The sequence below is a fragment of the Schistocerca americana genome, chromosome 1 (assembly GCF_021461395.2).
Source record: "Schistocerca americana isolate TAMUIC-IGC-003095 chromosome 1, iqSchAmer2.1, whole genome shotgun sequence".
NCBI classification, from domain to species: domain Eukaryota; kingdom Metazoa; phylum Arthropoda; class Insecta; order Orthoptera; family Acrididae; genus Schistocerca; species Schistocerca americana.
Window position 1 is genome coordinate 141459678 of NC_060119.1, and position 20353 is coordinate 141480030.

Here is a 20353-nt window from a genome sequence, read left to right on the forward strand (position 1 = left end):
TTGTTACTGGCAAAAGATCCAAAATTCCATTTTAAGCTATTGTTGGTAGAAAAGGCACTCTGTTCATCCCTGTTGCTCACGGACCGCGCCAACGTGGAAACTGTCTTTCTTGCCTTGCGCTCAATTATATAACCAACTATGTTGGGGCTATAACCATTATTACCGGCAATCTCTTTTAGGGTACACACTTCTTTTTGAAAGTTAGCCTAGGTAAGAGGTAAATTTACTGCCCTGTCTACACTCGAATTGAAAAAAGACATTTTCTGCGCCCACGGATGCGACGATCCGTTGGGAATGACGCAATCCGTAAACGTAGGCTTTCGATAAATATTAAACTCTATCCCATCGTTGACAACAGATAAAGTCAAATCCAAGTAATTAATCTTTCTATTACTATTCTCTAGTTTCATTGTGAATTTCATTTTTCCATGCATCGAATTAAAATGAGCATGTAACTGCTCCAGCTCCTCATGGGACCCTTCCACCACAAACAACAAATCATAAACATATCGTGCATAGAATCTAATGTTACCTTTAACGTCCATAACGCTGTTGAAAAAACTGGTTTCTTTTGAATTGATAAAAATGTCTGCCATAATCCCATCGAGCGGGCAGCCCATGGCCAGGCCATACGGCTGTTCATAGATCTTCGCATTAAATTCAAAATAATTGTACTTGAGAGTTATGCGTAGAAGCGTCATCATCTCAGTTGTTTCCTGCGCTGTTACTTTTTTACGATACCGTAGGTTTCGTTCTATGATACCGAGAGTGATGTCAACTGGGACACTGGAATATAAATTAACTATGTCAAACGACACTATTTAGTCATAGAAGAGCATGAGATAGTTTTAAGCCTCTCTACTAACTCCCAGGAATTTTTGATCGAGTAAACATGTTCGAACACATTCACTTCCTTTAACTTACTTTGCAGAAAACCAGCTAATTTATGATGAGCACTATGGGAACTGTCGACAATCGGACGAATCGGATGGTCCTTTTTGAGAACCTTAAATTGGCTTCGTGACTTAGTTGGCTTCGGATTCATGTTAATTAATGTCTTCTTTTTGTATTCGCCTATAAGGCATTTTGTGTTACTAAGAGCATCCCTGATGCCTTTTTGCAAACTATTCCTGCGGGTCTACCTCGAGTTCTACAGTGTTATTCGCGTTGAAAAATTGCATGGTCTCGTCAATATACTCGCTAACATTCGCTACAATAACTGAGTTTCCCTTGCCAGGCTTCGTAATAATGGCCTCATGTTGCTACAACTTCATATTAATGCCGCTTATAATCCTATATTCTTCATTATTTTTGCTAACCTTCTTACGTTCTTTTTTTTTTAATTTTGAACATTCATGTGCAAGACGCAACTGCTGACTTTTCTCAACTTTCGCACAATCTAGTTCGACCTTCAAATCGACCACTAAATTTTCTATCGTCCGATCTTCGTCAAGCCTTCTGAAGAAGGTTATATTATTATAGCTGAAACCATGGTCAAGATTTAGTGTAAACATAATTAGTGCAGCTGTGGGCTATTTTTCATTGGATATTTATGTTAAGCTTGAAGTTGTCTGCTACAAAATGATATATCTACCGATTCTGTAAGTTATCTCAATACATTTCTATATCATTCCAAAGTTGTAAAGCCCTTTTTGACTCGCCTTGTGTTTCAAGCTTTTCAAATAGAACAGAAAATGCTTTTTGAAAAAAAGTATTTCAAATGCAAGATAGAAATAATTTAACATTATATATTTTTATTTCAAATATATGTGTTTCACGTAATACAAATCTCTGGCTGCGATGCTGCTGCGCGTACTTTTTTTTCTATCAGACCATGCTTGTAAATAGAAAACCTTCATAGGAGTCTGTCAAAAGGAAGTGTCGCAGGAAACTCTGCAGGGGGCCGTTTTCGTTCCACGACAACGCCCCAGGTCGTTCCGCGCAAGACACAGACACACACGCTGCTTCTGTGGTCTGTCACATTTTGCCTCGTCCCCCGTTCTCTAGTTAAGACAAGCTGTGACTTCTTCGTCTTCCTGCTAATGAGCAAACCATTGTGTGACACATACTTTCCAGAAGGACGATGAGAAGATTTGGAAGGTGGCACATGTCCTGAACAGCCCAAATGCGGTCTACAGCCAATGCTGCCAGCTTGATCTTTTCAGAAATGGTTCAAATGGCTTTAAGCACTATGGGACTTAACATCTGAGGTCATCAGTCCCCTAGACTTAGAACTACTTAAACCTAACCAACCTAAGGACATCACACACATCCATGCCCGAGGCAGGATTCGAACCTGCGACCGTAGCAGCAGCGCGTTCCGAACTGAAGCGCCTAGAACCGCTCGGCCACAACGGCCGACTCTGGTCTTTTCGAGGCGATGAAAGTCTCCGCAGAGTCGCTTCATAAGACTTCTTGTCCCATGTGATTCTGTTTACGTCATCCTCTGCACAGTTTGTCTGCAGTATAGTTCTATTATCTCCTCCAGAAAGATTGAGCCGTCGAGTTAATAAAAATTCAATGTTATGCTTGGAACTAGTGCTTTGCATCAATATGTCAATACTTTACATGATCCATTTGTTTCCCATGAGGAATCCAGAATAATATTTATCATGTTCTTCCTTTACCTTGCCTTGCGTGTGCTAGAATGTAAGTGAATGGATTTTTTCCTGTGTCTTTTCGGGTTTGTTTGTGTTTAGTGGTTGAGATGCTTTTCTTCTGCTGGGAGCACAGCTTAACCAACCTTGTATCTCTCACCTGGGCAAAGAGATCTATCTCTTTTGTTCGATAGCTATCTGTCTGTTAGGCTGGTGACAGAAACGACTCCTCTGATCGCTTCCGTTTCACACGTGGGTGTTAGGGTGAGCTGAGCGGAGCATCGCTATGGTACTAGCCATTGGTGAGTGTTGTTCATAGCTCTTAAGTAAGGAGTATGCTAACAGTGATGAGATGGGTGGTAAATTTAACGGCGGCCTTCACGTGTTGAAGATACTTAATTTCTCCAGCCTAAATGAAGTGTTCCTTCTAATTCATCGGGGAGTTCTATGCAATGCTAATTTTATAATTTTATCCGTGCTCGAAGTTTGCTTTGTTCGTTAGGAACATTGCTGTGTGGAGTGTGCTCCACGGAATATATTTAAGCTGAGGTAGGGTACTTTTGATCTTGTGTGAATGTGAGAGTAATTGTGACTTCACGTACGTGCGATGATTTTTCTCATTTATTCAACTTACCTTTCGCTTGTTATTTATTCTACTTACCTTTCGCCTATTATAGGGTCAGCCTTGTACTTGTTGCCCCATGTGTTCCTGATTCTGTGGGCCTTCAGCCCCATTACCTCGTCTGTATATGTTGCCCGGTCTCGGTTAATTGATTAGAGCCGGATGATTTAATTGAGCTGTTGGACCTTCGTGTTTTGTGGGAACTTTTGGTAACTGCCTTTGTTTAGTGGGGGCCACGTGTTTGCTTGAACCAGTGGCGTCTGTCACCTTGCTTGTTTTGATAACAATTCGGTGTCATTCATGATCTCTTCGTTCCTGTAGTCGTATTCCCTCACTGATTCCATACTTCCCGTGATTTTCCGCTTTCTTCTGTTTGGAACGGTTAAATGTGTGATTAGTCCACTGCGGGGCCAGTTCGGTTCATTGTATGTTTTGTGTGTGAATTCTCGCGTCGTGTGGTGGTGGTGGTTGTTGGGATGTTTAAGGGGGACTTCGCGTCGTGTATTAATGATAACAAGGTGTTTGAGTCTGTATAAACCTCTCCGAGGTTATTGCATGGACGTAATTGTGGTGCTTTGTTCCTCTGAACTTCGTCTTTTTTGTGTGAATCTTGATTGGATGAATGAAGTCGTGCGTTTCCTGTTCCTTTTCTTCTCTTTCCCCTCATGTACATACAACGTAGTTTCATTTTCTCAAAGCAAATTAATTTATTTTATGTTCACGCACCAGTTGAGAGTGTTGATAGGATGTCCACCACTGATCCGTTGTGGCTATCCATGAATAAATATGTTTAGTAAAAGCTCATATCCTGTGTCCTGTTACCCACCTTCTTTTTTGCAAGTTAATGTTCTTTAAAATACTAGCCTGGTTTTACATGCTGCCCGAAGACAAGTTGTTGGTTAATTTTTGAGTTTAATTATCAATATTATGTTCTCTGATTTTTTATCTAGTTCACTACCGTTAACGTCTTTTTACCCTTTCTTTTGAACAAATAATCTAACAATTTCCAGTTCAGTCTTTTCTCGTATATTAAGAAGGGCTGGACTGGTCGGGACGCTATGATAAAATTAAGTATTTTGCTTTGAAGGTAGTTTAACCATAGTTCGTACTCAAATATGCAAACTGGTACTAACATACATCAGTTTAGTCAAGTACCTAAAGAAGGATATAGACTTGTAGTTTTAATGATATTTACTACTTTATGCCTGTCTTTAGTATAAAATCAAAAGAGCAATATAGAACAGGTCATTGTCATCAGTTACTTTAGGTGATTTGTTATTATGTTGTACAGGCACCATCATATCTAACAAAAAGAATGCAGAAAGTTGTACCTAGTAATTCTACCAGTATAGTCTGGGAACATAATTCTGACTGGGGAGAATTTACGAAATGGGTTTCCCCAATGCTCAATCTTAGATTCACTATTGTTCCTCATATATCTAAACGATCTTCCGTCTAATATACAACAAGCCTAATTAGTTAATTTTGCAGGTAACATTGGTACTGTTTTCAATCCAAGCATACATACAGAAACATAAAAAAATGATAAACAAAGTTCTTAAAAGTATCATTGACTGATTTTCTGCGAATGGTTTCACACTCATTTTTTTAAAAATAACACAACATTGGGTCTGTACATTTAGGGGCACTACACCGATGGTAAGTGTAACACATGGCGAGGAACTAGTAAATAGGGTTGCAACTTCAAGATCCTTAGGTGTCCATATTGATGAGTACTTAAATTGGCAAAAGCACATCTTGGAACTTCTAAAACATCTTAGTTCAGCCACATTTGCCCTTAGAATCATTGCAAATCTTGCGGATAGACAAATCAGTAAGTTGAAAAATTTTGAATATTTTCATTCAGTAATTTCATATAGAATAATGTTCTGGGCTAACTTATCCTTCAGAAAGAGAGTCTTCACTACGCAGAAACGTGCTGTAAGAATAATATGTGGTGCTCACCCACAATCACCTTGTAGACATCTGTTTAAGGAGCTGGGTATTCCGACTACTGCTTCGCAATACATTTGTTCTCTCCTGAAGTTTGTTGTAAATAAACCACTACAGTTAAAAAGGAACAATTATGTACATAATTACAATACCAGAAGAAAAATTACTTTAATTACTCCACTTTAACGTTGTCTTTAGCACAAAGAGGGATGCACAGTGCTGCAACAAAAAATTTTCATCACTTACCCTGCGATACGAAATATCTGACAGACAGCAAAGTAAAATTTCAAAACAAACAGAAAGTTTCTCCTTGACAACTCCTTCTATTCCGTAGAAGAATTTCTATTCCTGTAATGTATAAAAGGCGGTTGTTAGGACTTACTCACAACATTTGAATATCTTTTTTTCTTTTTGGACAAAAAACTTAATGTTAGGAATGTAACCGTATATACAAATTAAAGAGCAATGTGAATGTAAAATGACTCGTTCCACATCATTAAAATGTACTGAGCAAAATAATGAACGGAACATGGAACTAATTAACTAACTAACTAACCTGTGAGAACGCTCCTGGATACTAGGTGAGTGACGGGGCAGCTTGATAAGCTACTGAGCGAATAAACTTCGAAATATTGTGGAGCTATGCAAAGGACTTTTGTAACCTTCCCTGATGTCCGCGTGCTTGAGGAAAATGTGAAGTTATTTTCTTGGGTGACCGGCGTCGCGTTTCACTGTTATTGTCAAACAGAGGCCTTACAGGTCATGCGATGGGTCAAAGGCGTGCTGATAAGACGCACGCGGAGCTAGTTCGCGGGGATTTTACGATGTGCGAGATAGCGCATATAAACCGCGGCCACATTCTAGGGGGATACAGTCTGTAGCCTGACAAAGCCCATACTTCGGGTCAGCCTTCTCGAGTGCTTGTACTCTTTCACTCTTTCCCGACGCAACCACAAGTAAGTGTCAGTCTATTTCCAGTTTCGCTTGTATTCCATTAGTTGTACGCTATTTTACATTTTTCGTAACAACCAATAGTAAACCTGTCTTCAGCCCGAAAACTGGTTTGATACAGGTCTCTCTTCGCTAGTCGATCCTGTGGAATCCTCTTAATCTCAACCACCGCAACCTACGTCCATTTGAATTTGCTTGCTGTATTCAAGCGTTGGTATCCCTCACAAGTTTTATTGCTAGCATATCCTCCATTACTAAACTGACAATTTCTTGATTCCAGGGTGTGTCGTGTGAAACGATCCCCTCTTTTATTCATATTGTGGCACAAGTTTTTTTCCCTATTTCGATTCGGAACATACACATTAATTATTCTACCTACCCACCTAATCTTCAGTATTCTTCTGTTTTATCACATTTCAAAAGCTTCAGGAAACGCTTCCTATTGCAAAATATTATTGCATTGCTCTATTAATATTAATTATAATATGAACTAAAATACGTTTACTAAGACTAATGCTACAACATCTTGGCATGTTGAGGAACGCGTCTGGTACTATTATAAGGTTTACAATATAAGCAGCAGTCAGTCACATGTATGGTTTAAAAATTTGTTAACTCAAACCCCGATTGCTGCTTAAACTAGGAATCTTATAATTTTAAGAGTTTCTATGAAGATACCCCTTCAGTTAAGTAGGAGGAGCTGTTGTTAGTAAGTCCTTTAATTCAGTCTTAAGCTCCACCTCATTACCCATTAGAAAATTTAATAAGTTCTGGCATGCTGCTAAATGCATCCGACTCCTTTGTATATTGCTGTTGAGCTCCTGAAGTCTTCGTTGAGTTTTTTTTCGTCGTAGCATTACATTCATGTTTTGTGGTATTTTTTGAGAAAAGTGAAATATTGCTAAAGACACATGATATTAATGAACCTAATTGTTCTGAAGCAGTTGTCAAAACGAAACATTTTTAAAGACTTTTGCAGCATATTCTAGAACTATCGCCAACTGGAATTTTTATAATACACTCACGCATTGTGAAAATATTTGTTGAGTTTCCCCTGAACATTATTCTGTAACTGCAGATTAAACTAATTCGTTCATGTTTAAATCACCTATAGTTGTAATCATGCGTACTTTACACGTAACTGCACAAATGCACTTCTTTATTTGTGGGGTGGCAGTTGGTAATTAAGGCTGCAAACTGTCGTCCCAAAACGTGATCACTTTCTACTTGTATTTAATTTTTAAAACAGAATGTTTTATAGCTTTTAAGTTCTACGATTATTACTGGATTGCATGTACTGAGTCTCTCTCTCTCTCTCTCTCTCTCTCTCTCTCTCTCTCTCTCTCTCTCTCTACTCATTTATTCGATTCCGACTCTCCGTGACCCACGAACCAAAGCGCGCCAGTTTCTTCTGTCCTGCACTTTCTCCCGCAGACTTTCCAGTTTCTAATCCATTCCTTCTGTGATTCAGTCGGTACATACCATACTTTGCCGCTTTCTTGTTCTGTTGTCGATCTTCCCCAGCATTAACGTCTTTATCACCGACTCGTGATTTCTTATAATACGCTCATCGCAGGTCAGTTTTTGTTTCAGTATCAGATCTTTCAAGGAGCAATCTGGTTTTATTTGCTGTAATCTGACCTATTCGTTCTCCTTGCGGTTCATGGAACTCTAAGGAGCTTCCTACAATACCACAATTCAAAGGAATCTGTGCCGTTCAGCCTTTCTTATCACATCCGTATATCACAACTGCAAAGACTGTAGCCCTAACTATACGATCCTTTGTAGTTAAAGTTATGTCGCTACTCTTTAAAACACTGTCACGGGTGAACATTACGTTCCTGCCAAATAGCAAGCGTCTCTTGATTTCGTAGCTCAGTCACCATCACCAGAAATCTGGGAGCCGTGAGAACTACCTCAATTTTTCTGCTCCTATTGATTATGAAGTGATAATAATTTTTCGTTTTCTTGACATTCAGCATTAGATCAGTCTTTGCACTTTCTTTTTTCACCTTCGGTAAGCGGATCTTTCATCTTCTTCAACTTCCGCCATTAGTATGGTATCATCAGCTTATCTAAAGTTCTTTATATTTATCCCAGCTACTTTAATTCCAGTTTCTTCCTCATCTAGCCTAACATTGCTCATAATGTGCAAATTTAGTCAAAATTAGCATCTACTGACGATACAGGTTTGTGAACAATTCTGGATCCAAAATAGAACCCAGCAAAACACTTTGTCTTGATGTTTCAAAATTATGAGTGTTAATTGGTATGTGAGGGACATGAAACTGCTAAACCAAGCTTTCTGTCATGCTTATAAGATAAAAACGACGAACGGACTTCTACTTTGCCACAATGTTTAACTTTTGAATGTGGATATCATGGTTTACACCAGGAGTGGCCAAGAATTCCGCCCACAGGCCGTGCCGTGACACGAATGCCATAGAGCGCAGCCGGGCTGGGTCACGATTTCCGCACCGCCGCACCAAGCTGAACGTCAGGAAGAAACTGCGAACGGGCCGCATTTAAATGGCCATGCAGACGCATTGCGCAGGACTCGGTTTTATATTTCATAGTTTTCAACAACACACATAAAAAGCAAAACATATTTTCAGTGTTATTTAACTTTCTTTTAGCACAGTGAAGCCACATAATTTTTATCTGGTACAAACTGCCGACATACGGACAGGCGTAAACAATTTCATAAATTTTCGCACTCAAGACGCCGCATACTCGTGAATTATTTAGTTTCTTAATCGAAAAAACGTCTTTAACACACATATGCTGATCATCTCATTATGGAGACGTGGAAACTCTACCCGAGAAAAGCAATGTAAACATGCCGGACAGTGTTAACGTTAAAGGGATTTGTCTTTAAACTAGGACTTACCTTGCAGGTCAGTGAGTCACATCTGCACATACACAATGTCGCTTTCAAATGAAATGGGAAACGGTCTCAAAAACAGGTGTAAGGTTGGCAGTGTCCTCAAAACGAGTAGAAAACTAAACATGTAAATCTTTCAAGACCCCAAAGTGTTCTTCAAACCTCGCATTTTCTTTTAATGTCAGTGAACTTAGGGAACTGGACTGTGTTTGTCAGAACGTGTCCCTTCTAAAACGCGATTTTCTCTTTAAATGTGTCCCCAACAAATCAGAAACAAGTTGTTTCTCTCCTTTCAGTGTCCTACTGTAGGTGGTATGCAGTTACGTCCACTTGAAATGCGAGGTCTGCAATCGGTTCCAGATGTTCTAATTTTCGTTCCTGCACTCCTTTTTCCTTCATAAATTCAACGATAGTAAGTTTTAAATCGAAAATTCGAAAAATCGATCCTAGCATGCCTCTTGACCAACGTGCTTTGCAATAATATGTAAAAGCTCCATTGTCTTCGTTCAGTTCTATCGACAACTGTAGCAACTGCGACTTCAGAACTATTCTGTTCGTATCACCAACCGCTCCACGTGCTCCATGACTGCAAATTTGGCAAAAAGCGCATCTTGAGGTAGAGAATAATGAATCTCGTCTGTCGATATTTGTGGTTTTCATTGCCAATTAACTTTCAGTTCTTTCTGCACAGTATTGTAATATCGTAACATAGAAAATTTACAATACCCGTCGCTTAATCCCGAACTTAATAAAGTTGTACCGACCTAAAAATGTCATACCACTAGACTAAATGAAACGTGGCACTGTATCGGCTGCTTCCGAGAAGAACCGTGTAAACCCCAGTGTCAGGGCGCGCCTTGCCTTGCCCTGCCCGCAACCCGCACAACCTGCACGCGTGAAATTTGGAACACCGTGGCCGGCCCTGGTTCACACAGTCAAGTCTTCCCCAACTGACAAAAATTTCCAACAGCAATAATTTTAGGAATTCGGTCATCGACCTCAGCGAAATCCACACTGTCCAGAGGTTGTTTTTGTTGCTTGCTATAACCACTTGTTCTTTCTGTCTTCCAGAAAAGGGAAAGATGCTGCGTAACCTGTTGGTGAGCGCCTCGCGTTCTCTGGTGCCCATGAGCAGGCAGAGCCGTCTGGTGGCTACTCAGGCTGCCGCAGCCGTTCAGCAGGTACGTCCAACACTGAAGACTGGAGCACCACTAGCTTAGCCTTACACATGCCTGTCTTCCCCACTGCTTTAGGACCTATTAAATTCCTTGTTCCACGTTTCTCTGCTGAAGAGATAGCTATGCAAAGAAATTCTTTAATTATGATGCCGCCGGCCGGAGTGGCCGAGTGGTTCAAGGCGCTAGAGTCAAAGCGCGTGACCGCTACGGTCGCAGGTTCGAATCCTGCCTCGGGGATGGATGTGTGTGACGTCCTTAGGTCAGTTAGGTTTAAGTAGTTCTAAGTCTAGGGGACTGATGACCTCAGCAGTTAAGTCCCATAGTGCTCAGAGCCATTTGAACCATTTAATTGTGACGCCACAATGATATCTCCACTGTGTATGGTCTCTGTAGTCAAAACATTTTTTCATTTCGTTTCCGTTCATACCTGTTTTAGAAAGACGTAGATTTCTCATTAAAGTAATTGAGTAGCTCGAAAGGAATTATATCCTCCCTGCAAACCAGTATGGATTGGGAAATCATCGACCATACGGAAACGCAACTTACGCATTTATTACATGACATTCTAAAAACCAAGGATCGAGATAATCAGGTAGATGATTTCCATACATTATTTGACTTCCACTTCCTCTGTAGTCAAAACATCTATCATTTCGTTTTCCCTCATACCTGGCTGTTGTTAACGTTTTAGAATGACGCAGATTTCTCATTAAAGTAATGGAGTAACTGGAAAGGAATGACATTATCCATGGAAACCAGCATGGATTACGAAAACATCCATCATGCGGAAACGCACTCACGCATTTATTTCATGACATTTCGAAAACCATGGATCGATGCAATCAGGTACACGGCTTCCGCGAAGCAGTTGACTTGTACAACCGCAACATTTAGTAACAAAATAACAATTGAATGAAGTACAGCGGAGACTCGATTAACGGGACTAATTATTTTCGTAAGTCACTTGGATAACCGAAAATCTGGATATGAAGATCGGTGATTGTTGTATTATTAAGTCTAGGCAGATAAACTACGTCGCTGCATACAGTTATCTTTTAGGTACGTTTTAATATAATTGCCTCTCTACCGTTAATACATCACGTTAGGTGTTTATTCAAAACAAGAAAAACAAATTAAACTTACCAAAATCAACAAAAATCAAGGTTTGTTAAGAGGCTAGGGACACTTTTTCAGACATACGTACATATTTTCTTAAATTACTAAGGTATTGCAACCTTAGTTACGGAATATCTAACAAAAGTCGCATAGGACGTCACTGTAGTTTAAGTTTGTTTAAAATATTTGGTAACTGTCATATCATGTAAACAGTTTTTCGTCATTGCTGCTACATCCGGAATTCATTTTAATTGTAGTAAACTCACAGGATCACATTCTGTTTGTTTTTATAACCATATGAGCCGGCCGGGGTGGCAGAGTGGTTCTAGGCGCTACAGTCTAGAACCGCTCGACCGCTACGGTCGCAGGTTCGAATCCTGCCTCGGGCATGGATGAGTGTGATGTCCTTAGGTTAGTTAGGTTTAAGTAGTTCTAAGTTCTAGGGGACTGATAACCCCAGCAGTTAAGTCCCATTGTCCTCAGAGCCATTTGAACCATTTTTTAGAACCTTATGAAATTTGTTTCGAGGGCTTGAAATGCACTTGCATGAGATGGTTCTGGATGATTTTCTGCACCTTTGTTTCCTTCTGTTTCATTTTCTTGCTTTTGCTGCTGTTCGTTTGTCTCACGGGTCGCGGGCGGATAGTACACGGACTAGACAGTACAAAGACACTTGCTCGCGGTTCACAGTCCGGATAATCGCGAATCCGCGTAACCGAGAACCGTGTAATCGCGTCTCCACTGTATCAAACAAAATATATGACTGGGTTGAGGATTTCATAACAGGAAGGACGCAGCATGTAATCCAAGATAGAAAGTGAAAGGAAATTCAGGTGGGCCTTAGGTAACTGTGTTGGGACTCCTATTGTTCATGTTGTATGTTAATGACATGGCAGACAGTATTTATAGTAACCTCGGCCTGCTTGCAGATGACGCAATAATCTATAATGAAGCACTGTCTGAAAATAATAGCACTAATGTCCAGTCAGGTCTTGAGAAAAGTTCAATGTAATGCAAAGATTGGCAATCTGTTTTAAATGTTCACAAGCGTAAACCTGTGCAGTTAACGGAACGCAGAAAAGAAGTATCGTACAAAATCAGTGCATTACAATTAGAAGCAGCCGGCTCACATAAATACCAAGATGTAACAGTTTGTAGAGATATGAAAAGAAACGGTTAGATAGGCTCATTCGTGAAAAGGCAGATGGCAAATATCGGATCGGTGACAGGATGCGGGAAAAATGCAGTTAATCTACAAAGGAGACTGCTTAAGAATCAGACTTAGAATATTGCTCAGTATCCGGGACACATACCATGGGACTAGCAGTAGATATTGAACATAAACACAGAAGAACGGGAAGTGGCAGGTTTTCCTCACAAGAGGAAGTCATGGAAATGCTGAAAAACCTGAATTGGCAGACGCTAAAAGGCTACTTTCAAAGTTTCAGGAAGGAGTATTAAGTGACGTATGTAGAGTGTAATATTGAGGCCATACTTATCATTCCCGTACGGGCCGCTAAGATTTGAATAATTGTTGCACTTACAGAGGCGAGGCAGTGATTCTTCCCCCGCTCTATACGCGACTCGAATGGGTAGAAAGCCTAAACCACTGGCATGCGCTTCATGGTGGTTTGCAGAGTATCTATGTAGATGTAGATGTATAAGGTGGAAAGTGAAGCAGATATCAAACATCATCTGCGACAGGATTCTTTGGACGTGTGGATACTGTGAACGAACACATACATGTACTCCAATTCAGTGTATAAGTCTTGTAAGCCAACATATCAGGAAATGGAAAAACCCTTCAGTCCCACACAATTACTATGTCCAGAACAACAAGGAAAACCAATAGTCACCCACGTTGCACCATCACGAAATTCAACTTGAAAATGCCTATATACTGATTACACCTGCAGCTTTTGCCATCATGTGGGACGAGTTGAAGAGATGGGACTCTCTTCGAAAGACAAGTTTTTATTGCCCGGTGTAGAGCATTTTATTGTTTCGTATTTTACTTGATATTTCGAACAATGTCTGATATCATGTTGGAATAAACATGCTAGTGGTCAGCTTTCCGTTGACGTCGAGTAGGACTGTAGGCTTCATCAGCGCTGTAAGCAGGACACTTTGGGACAAAGTAGGTAGTGGTGGAAAGAAATTCACTGACAATGCGTACTAGGTAAATTCGTTGCAGTAATTTGTGCTCCCAACAGTTCCTCTGAAGTGATTTACAATGACTTGCAGTCGATTTTGGGCCAACGATAACGGCACTAGTAGTAATGTGAATGACTGCTGTTGTTTGCAGCACCCAAAACCCGTGGCGACTGTGGACGGTGATCTGGTGTCGCTACACCTGCCCTCTGGGGAGCACCACAAGCTCCCCACCATGTGGCTCAGGGACAACTGCCAGTGCCCCAAGTGCTTCAACAGCCAGCAGATGTCGCGCATCATCTACTGGGACGAGCTGGACACAAGCGTCAAGCCCACCGACGTACAGGTAAGTGCCAATTCCTTATCCTCTAGGTCGACAATAAGCCAAGTTTCTCACTTTAAAAAAGTAAGCATGTAAATTACCTGAAGATTTCAGTGACTAAGTTGCCTCCGTCTCTCGATGGATCCCTCCCCTCGTCGGTACTTGACTCCCACTGCTATGTATGGATCACGCGTGCATGTAGACGTGAATTTTCAATAGTAGAAGAATAACGGGGGCGGACTGTAACCTTCGCTTTTCAACTGGGCTCTGAAAAAGGAGATCGGTGAAAATCCGACACGAAATGTATCAAACTGGGGACCAAAAGATAATACCTATGAAAATTGCCTTACATTCGCAGACGGCATTTCCTTGATAACAGATACACCAGGAAATGCCAAAACCTAAATAGGAAAAGTGAGTTTAAAAATTGCTTTCCCAGAGATAGAATTTATAACAAACATTAATAATCGTTCACAGAAATTACTCATAAATCAAAACAAAACAAAGGAAGTCGGCTCCTTCAAACATTTGGTCGATTTGCTGAGCATTAACGACAGTGAGAAGGACAGTGTCGAGATAAGAGTATATAAGATGAACATTGCATTCCAGAATACCAGAAACATACACAAGTAGAGGACTCTCGCGAGTGACACCAAGATTAAACATCATAGTAAAATAGTGAGACTCGAAGCTCTCTACGGTTCCGAATCCCTATAACTAGTGCAGAAGGGTTCGTAAATAAAATCACGAAAATAGAATGCAAACTGGTTAGAAGCATACTTGGCCCAAGGGCAACAATTAGCACAGAAATCTATGAACATGTAAAGAACACAATGCACCTTCTTCAAAAGAAGAATGTTGTTCTTTGGACATGTACAAGTATGAGGACACGCTGACGAAGCGTATCTGTAATACAGTTATGAAGCTGAAAGAACTCAAAGAAGCAACCATCAACATAATGGACATACATAACAGGACTTTATTAATGAACAAAATTCAGAAAGTTGTCCTCAGTAACGAACAAGAAAGGTCTCTGCTTCAAAAAGTGCGCGAAGCAGAGATCGGAACACATGAAACGAATGTGGGCGAAGAGGAAGAAGACTGTGTGCAGCCAGAATTGAAATATTGTTTTAACGTGCGCTGTAAACTCAAATTCGAATAAATAAATAATAGAAAAAGCACTCCGTCGTCAGGCCACGAGTGGCCTACCGGGACCATCCGACCGCCGTGTCATCCTCGGTGGAGGATGCGGATAGGAGAGGCGTGGGGTCAGCACACCGCTCTCCCGGTCGTTACGATGGTATCCTTGACCGAAGCCGCTACTAATCGGCCGAGTAGTTCCTAAATTGGTATCACGAAGCTGAGTGCACCCCGAAAAATGGCAACAGCGCATGGCGGCACGGATGGTCACCCATCCAAGCGCCGACCACGCCCGACAGCGTTTAACTTCGGAGATCTCACGAGAACCGGTGTATCCACTGCGCCAACGCCGTTGCCAAATCAATAATAATAAAAAATTAATTCTAATGAGGAAAATGAACTTCAGCTAAAAGACACTTTATGAACCTTGTTTTATTTTTATAATCACGACACTTTCCTAGAACTTATTTTCAGACGCTCACTCTTACGTGTGTTTATACCTAATCGTCTGGAGCAGCAACGCCTTTCAAATATTGCAAATGGGAATCTTTTCATTAGGTGAAACAACCATGTTCACAGCTAAACTTCACGGAAAATTTGTGGTGTGACTCCGTATTCTACTCTTTTTGACAGGCGGACGAAGAAAAGTTAGCTGTGAAGTGGTCGGACGGCCACAGGAGCGAGTTCACGCTGGAGTGGCTCAAAGACCGCAGCCTCCTGCCGGAAGACCAGAGGAAGTGGCTCGACACCACCTACAGGCTCCCAAAGGTTGCCTGGAACGCCGAAAACTACAACTCCATCCTCCAGAGATTCAAGTACAGTGACGTTGTAAACAGGTAAGAACTAAATCAAGAAATGAGCCACTGTTGCGTGGCGGAACGAAATACTGGCAAACCATTACATGACTGTGCACGGTTTCTGCTCTACGAATTTCGATTACGTAAACTTCGCAAATTATTCTTGCTGTTGCAAGGAAGTGAATCTACATTGAGACAGTTAACTGTGTATAATTTTAGAACTTTATATTCCGATAGAATGTGCTTTCGGATGAAAAGCTATGGATAACAAATTATGCAAGATCATTAATTTACCCCTTTCCCGCTCCCCATGAAACTAATCTAAAGTCACATTTTTTTCACATTCTGGAGTCACTCATCAAGCCAAAGAACTACTGATGAACATTACACAAGCATTTTTTTTTTCTTTTCATTAGTCTACTGACTGGTTTGATGTGGTCTACATCGATTTCTTCTCATGTGGCACCTCAGAGTAGCAATCACACTCATTGTGGAACCACGCGACCGCTACGGTCGCAGGTTCGAATCCTGCCTCGGGCATGGATGTGTGTGATGTCCTTAGGTTAGTTAGGTTTAAGTAGTTCTAATTTGTAGGGGACTGATTACCTCAGATGTTAAGTCCCGTAGTGCTCACAGCCATCTAAATCATTTTTTTGCCTTTCTCCTCTTGACTTCCAGCAAGGAACACCTTCGAGGTTGGCTTGAAGCTATGGCTGTATATGGTGTCGCTATAGTGTACGACACACCACCAACAGAAGAGTCATTGCTCGAATTGGGAGACAAAGTGATGTTCCCAAGAAGGACGCATTATGGGTAAAATTCATTACATATTTTTTGCTGTTTTATAAATGCTTTGGTTCTCTGTTTGAAGTATTTACTGTTTTGTGTCAGTGAAAAGTTGTTAAGACATAAAATACACAAACTCATATCCAATGTTCGTTAAATTTGCAGAGTGCAGTTCCACATAAGGGACAAACCCAACACCACAAATGTGGCGTATCTTAAGGAGAAGCTAGAGATGCACACCGACCTTATGTACTACGAGTACAAACCTGGGGTAAGACTCTCACACCAACCTACAGTAAACAATAATGAGTACTTGAAATTCTGTAGGTAGAAACAGCTCCGAGTCACAAGTAATATGAACAACACCTTTTTGCATTTCAGATAAACATGCTGCACTGTCTGGTTCAGACAGAGGGAGCTGGAGGTGATAACCTATTGGCTGATGCTTATTACCTGAGCGAAAAGCTGAAAGTTACAAACCCAGAGGCTTACAAAGCTCTTAGCACGGTCCCTGTTACGTGGGCAGACATCGGAGAGGACGGAGGGAAGACGTTCTACAGCTTGTACAGGGCACCTGTCATATGGTAAGTCCAGTACAAGAATAGTGTAGTGCGCACCTGCGACACAACAGTTGTATCGAATACGTAAGTACTGAAGGTTGCCATGAGTTAGACTCTGTTAGAACATGTGCCACAATTAAACTGAAATTTAATTGAGCATGCAGAGTGTACTCCACATAGAAACAGACAATAGTGTAAGATTTTTCAATATTGTACAGGGTGAGCAAAATCAAAACTGGCCCAGAAAGTATTTCGTGCGCTTTAAAACAGGCAACCCAACTTATACCATCTGGCACTAGAGTGGAAGATGCAAGTTGGGCTGTCTGTATTGAGGTGGATGAAATATTTTCCGGGCCAGTTTTATGTTGCCACCCAGTGTAAATGTGTTTTACGCTTGACGACAGTGATGCAAAATGACTAATATTACAGAGGAGTCCAAAAAAAATGTATCCACTGTTTATAAGTCCATAACTTGCAAACTAATTGGCGGAGTCGTCTCATTCTTGGTGAAAGTGTAGCTTAAAGTCCAACTTAAAGATATCACTGTAGGTGTTCGAAACGGTCATCATTAACATCCACACACAAACGATGCCGCCGAACTGCACTACGAACTACTGACTGCAACGTGTTCAGTTGGATATTTGCATATGAATGGACGGTGGGTTCTCGAAGTTCATCCAATGAGCGTGGCTTTTGTCGATAAACGACGTCCTTTACTGTTCCCCACAGCTAAAAGTCCAGAGAAGTAAGGTCTGGGGAACATGGGGTATGATACTCCACAGCACCTCTACGGCCTATCCATCTTCCTGGCAGATTTTCGTCGAGATACGCCCTAACACGATTTTGGTAGTGAAAGTAAACTCTTCCGTCTCCATACAAGTCTCGGATGGCAGGTAAAATGGATGTCTGAAACTTCTGAAGGTACACCTCACCGATAACTGTGCCGTCAAAGAAGAATGGCCCAATCAAGCCCCGGTAAGACAACCCACACCACACATTTACTCCTGGCAAATTCACGGCTTTGTCTACATGGACGTTCGGATTTTCAGCAGCCCGGCAGATGCAATTGCGGCGATTTACTGTACCATTGAGTTTGAACTGTGCCTCATCAGACAACACAATCATCTCTGCAAACTCTTCATCATTGCGCACCATGTTAGTAAACCACTCGAAGCACTCCATTCGCCGATCACTTGAGCGACTCACTCCAGTTTCACGGGCACACTGTCTCACAGGCTTCTGTGGTCAGCGAGAGAACTATTGTAACACACGACGTGAGTTAGCTGGACTTGTTACTGCAACGGGTCGTCCATATCGTTGTTTGTGTACATCTTTAACAGAGCCTTCGGCTTCAAATTTGTCTCGAATGCGACGAATCGCTAAACGTGTCAGGGGCTCTGTTTGATACTCATTTCGCTATTGCCGTTGAACCTCATTAATGTTTTCGTACTTAAAATACCACTTCAAAACTGACTTCGTTTCATTAAGCCTTGCGCCAGCCATGTTTACTCGAGTAACTAGGTGCAACTAAGAACAAAACACTATATGGCGACTGTCATCTGACAGCCGGAACTGTTACACAACCAAAGATGAGACAACTCCGTCAATTAGTTTGCCAGTTATGGACTTTTAAATAGTGGATACATTTTTTTGGACCCCTCTGTATTTTAATGTGATGCCAATTTCGCTGCTACCCATTTTTATGTTGTCTGGTGATCGTTTTGCTCGTAACTGGTAGCTAATAAAATTTTATCGGCAGATATTGGTGGTACATAAAACTAACTTTCTTTAATTATTGTTGGCAGTTTCAAAGTTGGGCACTGACCTACGTTTCGTCTGTTTTCAGTTTGACACCGAACACCATAATAAGGACCTATTCTAACAATGCTACTTCTTTTCAGTAATGACATGTTTGGCGAGTTCATGAGGATAAATTACAGCCAGCCTCAGAGATCTTCACACTTCAATGCCACTCTTGACCAGATTGTTGCCTGGTATAAAGCGTACGACGTCTTCACCAAAGAGTTACACAGCCCAAAGAACCAAGTTCGCTTCAAGACCCGCCCAGGTATTTTCAAGGCTAAAAACCTTCTAGTCATAAACAACATTGGTTTCTCCGATGATGTAAAGAGAATGTGTTGTGTAGTGTAGCCTGGCTGAATATCGTGTCCTGATTCCAGGAGAGATCCTGACATTCGACAACATCCGGCTGATCCACGCCCGTGAAGGCTACGACGACAAACCGGGCAACGAGAGGCACATCATAGGCCAGTTCCTCGACTGGGACGAAGTCTTCTCTCGCCTCAGAGTTCTCCGCAAGGAAGCGGGTCTCATTAAATACTAGTATTACATCTTAATTCGCTCTCTGCGATATGAGCAAAATTCAGTGCCGTGGGAATTGTCTGGAAGACAGTTGTGACACTGCATCATCACAAGCGCCTGTGATCAGCAAGGAATGTTCATGGACAAACTACCATTTGCCTGAAGTACTGAGATTGTGATGGAATATAGTCTCTTGTGTTCCGCAGCACAACGCTGTATGTGATTGTTACTAATTTAAACGTTTTGTATACATGTGTATATGTTTGTCATTACATTACATACTTAAGACTGATAAGACATGATTCAAGCTTGTGGAGTATTAGCCGTAGCTCCGTCATATGCATGTGGTTCACACTTTTATTGTTGTAAAATTGTTTAGTATTTATTTTTGCCCACAGAAATACGAAAAATAAATTATGTGTTGAAATTGATAGTTGAGCCTAAATCTGTCACACTTACCTTCCCCTCCCACGATCTGAAGGTGGTTATTTTATCTTTGTTGATGTAGCCTACAGTCCGAAGAGTGTTGTGATGTAGCACTTACCATGTGCAAATCTCATCATATCAGCATAATTATTGCATCGTACCTCCGATCGACTGCTTACTTGTCTGTTTATAAGTCTCCGTCTGCCGCGCGGGATTAGCCGAGCGGTCTCAGGCGCTTCATGGACTGTGCGGCTAATGCCGGCGGAGGTTCGAGTCCTCCCTCGGGCATGGGTGTGTATGTGTGTCCTTACGATAATTTAGGTTAAGTAGTGTGTAAGCTTAGGGTCTGATGACCTTAGCTGTTAAGTCCCATAAGATTTCACACACACTGAAGTCTCCGTCTACAGTTTTTACCACCCAACCGAAACACACTCATCCCTTCCAGTTAACTATGCCTTGACGCCTCAGGACATGATTTCCTATCAACCTATGCTTCCTAACCAAAATGTGTCATAATCAGAGGTAATTTTGATAAACGCGAGAATACT

At 41.3% G+C, this 20353-nt stretch overlaps 1 protein-coding gene across 1 annotated transcript; it reads left to right on the plus strand.

The window, feature by feature from the left end:
* Positions 1-5998: 5998 nt before the first annotated feature.
* Positions 5999-19810, plus strand: LOC124620741 (gamma-butyrobetaine dioxygenase-like). The gene is made up of 9 exons (XM_047147091.1): positions 5999-6128; positions 10079-10188; positions 13607-13798; positions 15548-15750; positions 16390-16524; positions 16663-16768; positions 16879-17081; positions 18959-19125; positions 19238-19810. Exons 2-9 carry the CDS (start codon positions 10090-10092, stop codon positions 19399-19401), a joined length of 1269 nt encoding a protein of 422 aa, XP_047003047.1. The 5' UTR covers positions 5999-6128; positions 10079-10089; the 3' UTR covers positions 19402-19810.
* Positions 19811-20353: the final 543 nt, after the last annotated feature.